The sequence below is a fragment of the Octopus bimaculoides genome, chromosome 23 (assembly GCF_001194135.2).
Source record: "Octopus bimaculoides isolate UCB-OBI-ISO-001 chromosome 23, ASM119413v2, whole genome shotgun sequence".
NCBI lineage: Eukaryota > Metazoa > Mollusca > Cephalopoda > Octopoda > Octopodidae > Octopus > Octopus bimaculoides.
This window is the reverse complement of record NC_069003.1, coordinates 35,702,466-35,704,969: the sequence shown is the minus strand read 5'-3', so window position 1 is coordinate 35,704,969 and position 2,504 is coordinate 35,702,466. Positions and strand designations below refer to the sequence as shown.

The following is a 2,504-nucleotide window of genomic DNA, read 5'->3' as shown; positions in this document are numbered from 1 at the left end:
ATATATATATATATATATATACATACATACACACACACATATATACATACATATACATGTGTGTGTGAATTACATATTAATCCATATGTATATATAATGCAGATACACATATAGACACATATATAGGCGCATATATACTTTGTAATGATATAAATATTAGAGGAAGAATTCTGGATATTAGTTTTAAAATGTTTGAAATATAATATTTTGGGAAATGATAGTTTTGTCTCTTCAATATGCTTGTGAAGTTCATTAATGGATAACATACATTCTTATTGATTTCTACATTCTCAATAATATTGTGCCCTCTTACTAATCTTTCATTATCAATACTGACACATCAACTGAAATCTTCTCGGACAAATTTCCTGTTTACGGAGTCCCTTTTGATATTCCTAAGTAATTTCTTCGTATCATCGTACATCTATTTAAGATCATATAATTCTCCATTCCTTTATGACTGTAGACTTAATGGGGGGCAATCAATTAATAATTTATATTATTTCAGTTCAAACCATAGTACTTTAAAAAGAAAAGAAAAGAACCCAAGCTGGATTATGTTAACTGATTTGTTCATACACTTTACAACGAATTACAGCAGCAGTAGTAGTAACAGCAGCAGCAAAAGTAGCAGCAACAGCAGCAGCAGTAGTGACAGCAACAACAATAACAACCACGGAGTAAAGATGAAATGTATTTTTTTAATTCTCTTGTTGTGTGTCAGTATCAATTATTCATCGAAGAAAGTCAAGAAAAGTCGTTTTAGGGCAGTAAGGTGGTGGTAAGTAAAATAGATTTTCTATTTCCATTAAGCTAAATATGAAAATCAAATGCATTGTTGTTTACTACATATTTAGCAACTTAACTTTTTAAGAATTGCTCTATACATTTCTGGAAATTAAGCGGCACCGAAGTCAATGCTCTTCTGATTACACGAATACTTGATTTGGAAATGTAGCGATGATATGAAAACGTAGCAAAATTAATATTTAGCAATGATTTATGAAGTTAGTTCTATGATCATAATCTTGTTCCTATTATATTCTATATTCATGTTCGAGAGGACCAATATATGAGAGTGATGTAAGACAGATTTTAAACGGCAGTTTGAAATGTTTTAAATATATTCATTGGTACTCATATCCTAGAACTAAAACTCGAAAACTCATACACGCTAGCTACACACAACGCATATATACAACACACGCACGCATAAGAACGTATATAAAAAAATATATAAATATATGCGAATTTTTGTATGAGTGTGTGAGTGCGTGTTGTATTAAAAACAAGAATATATGTTCTAGTTAAATATGTTTTATCAATGTTCGTATGAGTATCTGACGTCAAGCGTAAACTTGCCCAAAATTTACGAAATTATAAAAAAAGGCAAATTTCAGTACAATATTTACACGTCTCTCTCTCTCTTTCTATTACACTTTTCTCTCTTTCTCTATGTATGTATGTATGCATTTATCTATCTATCTATCTATCTATCTATCTATCTATCTATCTATCTATCTATCTATCTATCTATCTATCTATCTCTCTATCTATCTATCTATCTATCTATCTATCTATCTATCTATCTCTCTATCTATCTATCCCTCTCTCTCTCTCTCTCTCTCTCTCTCTCTCTCTCTCTCTCTCTCTCTCTCTCTCTATCTATCTATCTATCTATCTATCTATCTGTCTATATCTTTCTATCTATTTACGTATCTATCTCATTCAATTCATTTCTCTTTCATAAGCATAAATACACACGCACAGTAAAAAAAAAAAGCAGTAAGGACAACGACGTACATATATATACAAAAATATAAGTACATATAAATTTAAGTAAATATATATATATTTATATGTATGCATATATATATATATATATATATATACATATACACAATATATATATACATACTTATACACCTATATACATAAAAATTTTTATATATTTTTATACATAAATTTATTAATATATATATTATATAAAAATACAAATTACAGATATAAATATATGTATCATATATATACATACATAAACATATGTATCATATAAACGTATCTACATAAACATATGTACCATATATACATATCGACATAAGCATATGTGCTTTTATATACATACATATACATATCTGTATATGTATATATGTGTATATAAATGCACACACACTTGCATATATATATATATATATATATATATATATATATATATATATATATATATATATATATATATATATATATATATATATATATATATATATATATATATACATACATATATATATATGTATATATATATATTTATATATATATGAATATATATGTATATATATACATATAATATACGTATGTATATATCATATATACATACATGTGTATAATGTTATATCCAATACAGACACGCGCATCAACGCACGCACACACGCACACACATGCACACAGACACATTCATATGTGTATTTATATATATATATATATATATATATATATATCCACGC

The 2,504-nt window shown here is 26.5% G+C and overlaps 2 protein-coding genes across 4 annotated transcripts in view; one reads left to right on the top strand and one right to left on the bottom strand.

The window, feature by feature from the left end:
- Positions 1-2,504, bottom strand: part of LOC106882622 (protein Wnt-9a) — a 277,020-nt gene that overhangs the window by 171,027 nt on the left and 103,489 nt on the right. The gene's annotated exons all lie outside the window — the stretch shown is intronic.
- LOC106878311 (protein Wnt-1) overlaps positions 1-2,504 on the top strand; it is a 105,190-nt gene that overhangs the window by 28,309 nt on the left and 74,377 nt on the right. Inside the window, exon 1 of one of the 2 annotated variants that reach the window (XM_014927501.2) lies at positions 56-781. The exons of the other annotated variant lie outside the window; for it this stretch is intronic. Within the exon in view, the coding sequence (XP_014782987.1) occupies positions 558-781 (224 nt within the window). The 5' untranslated portion in view covers positions 56-557. Of the gene's footprint in view, positions 1-55; positions 782-2,504 lie in introns of those variants that run through there. 2 annotated transcript variants of the gene reach the window in all.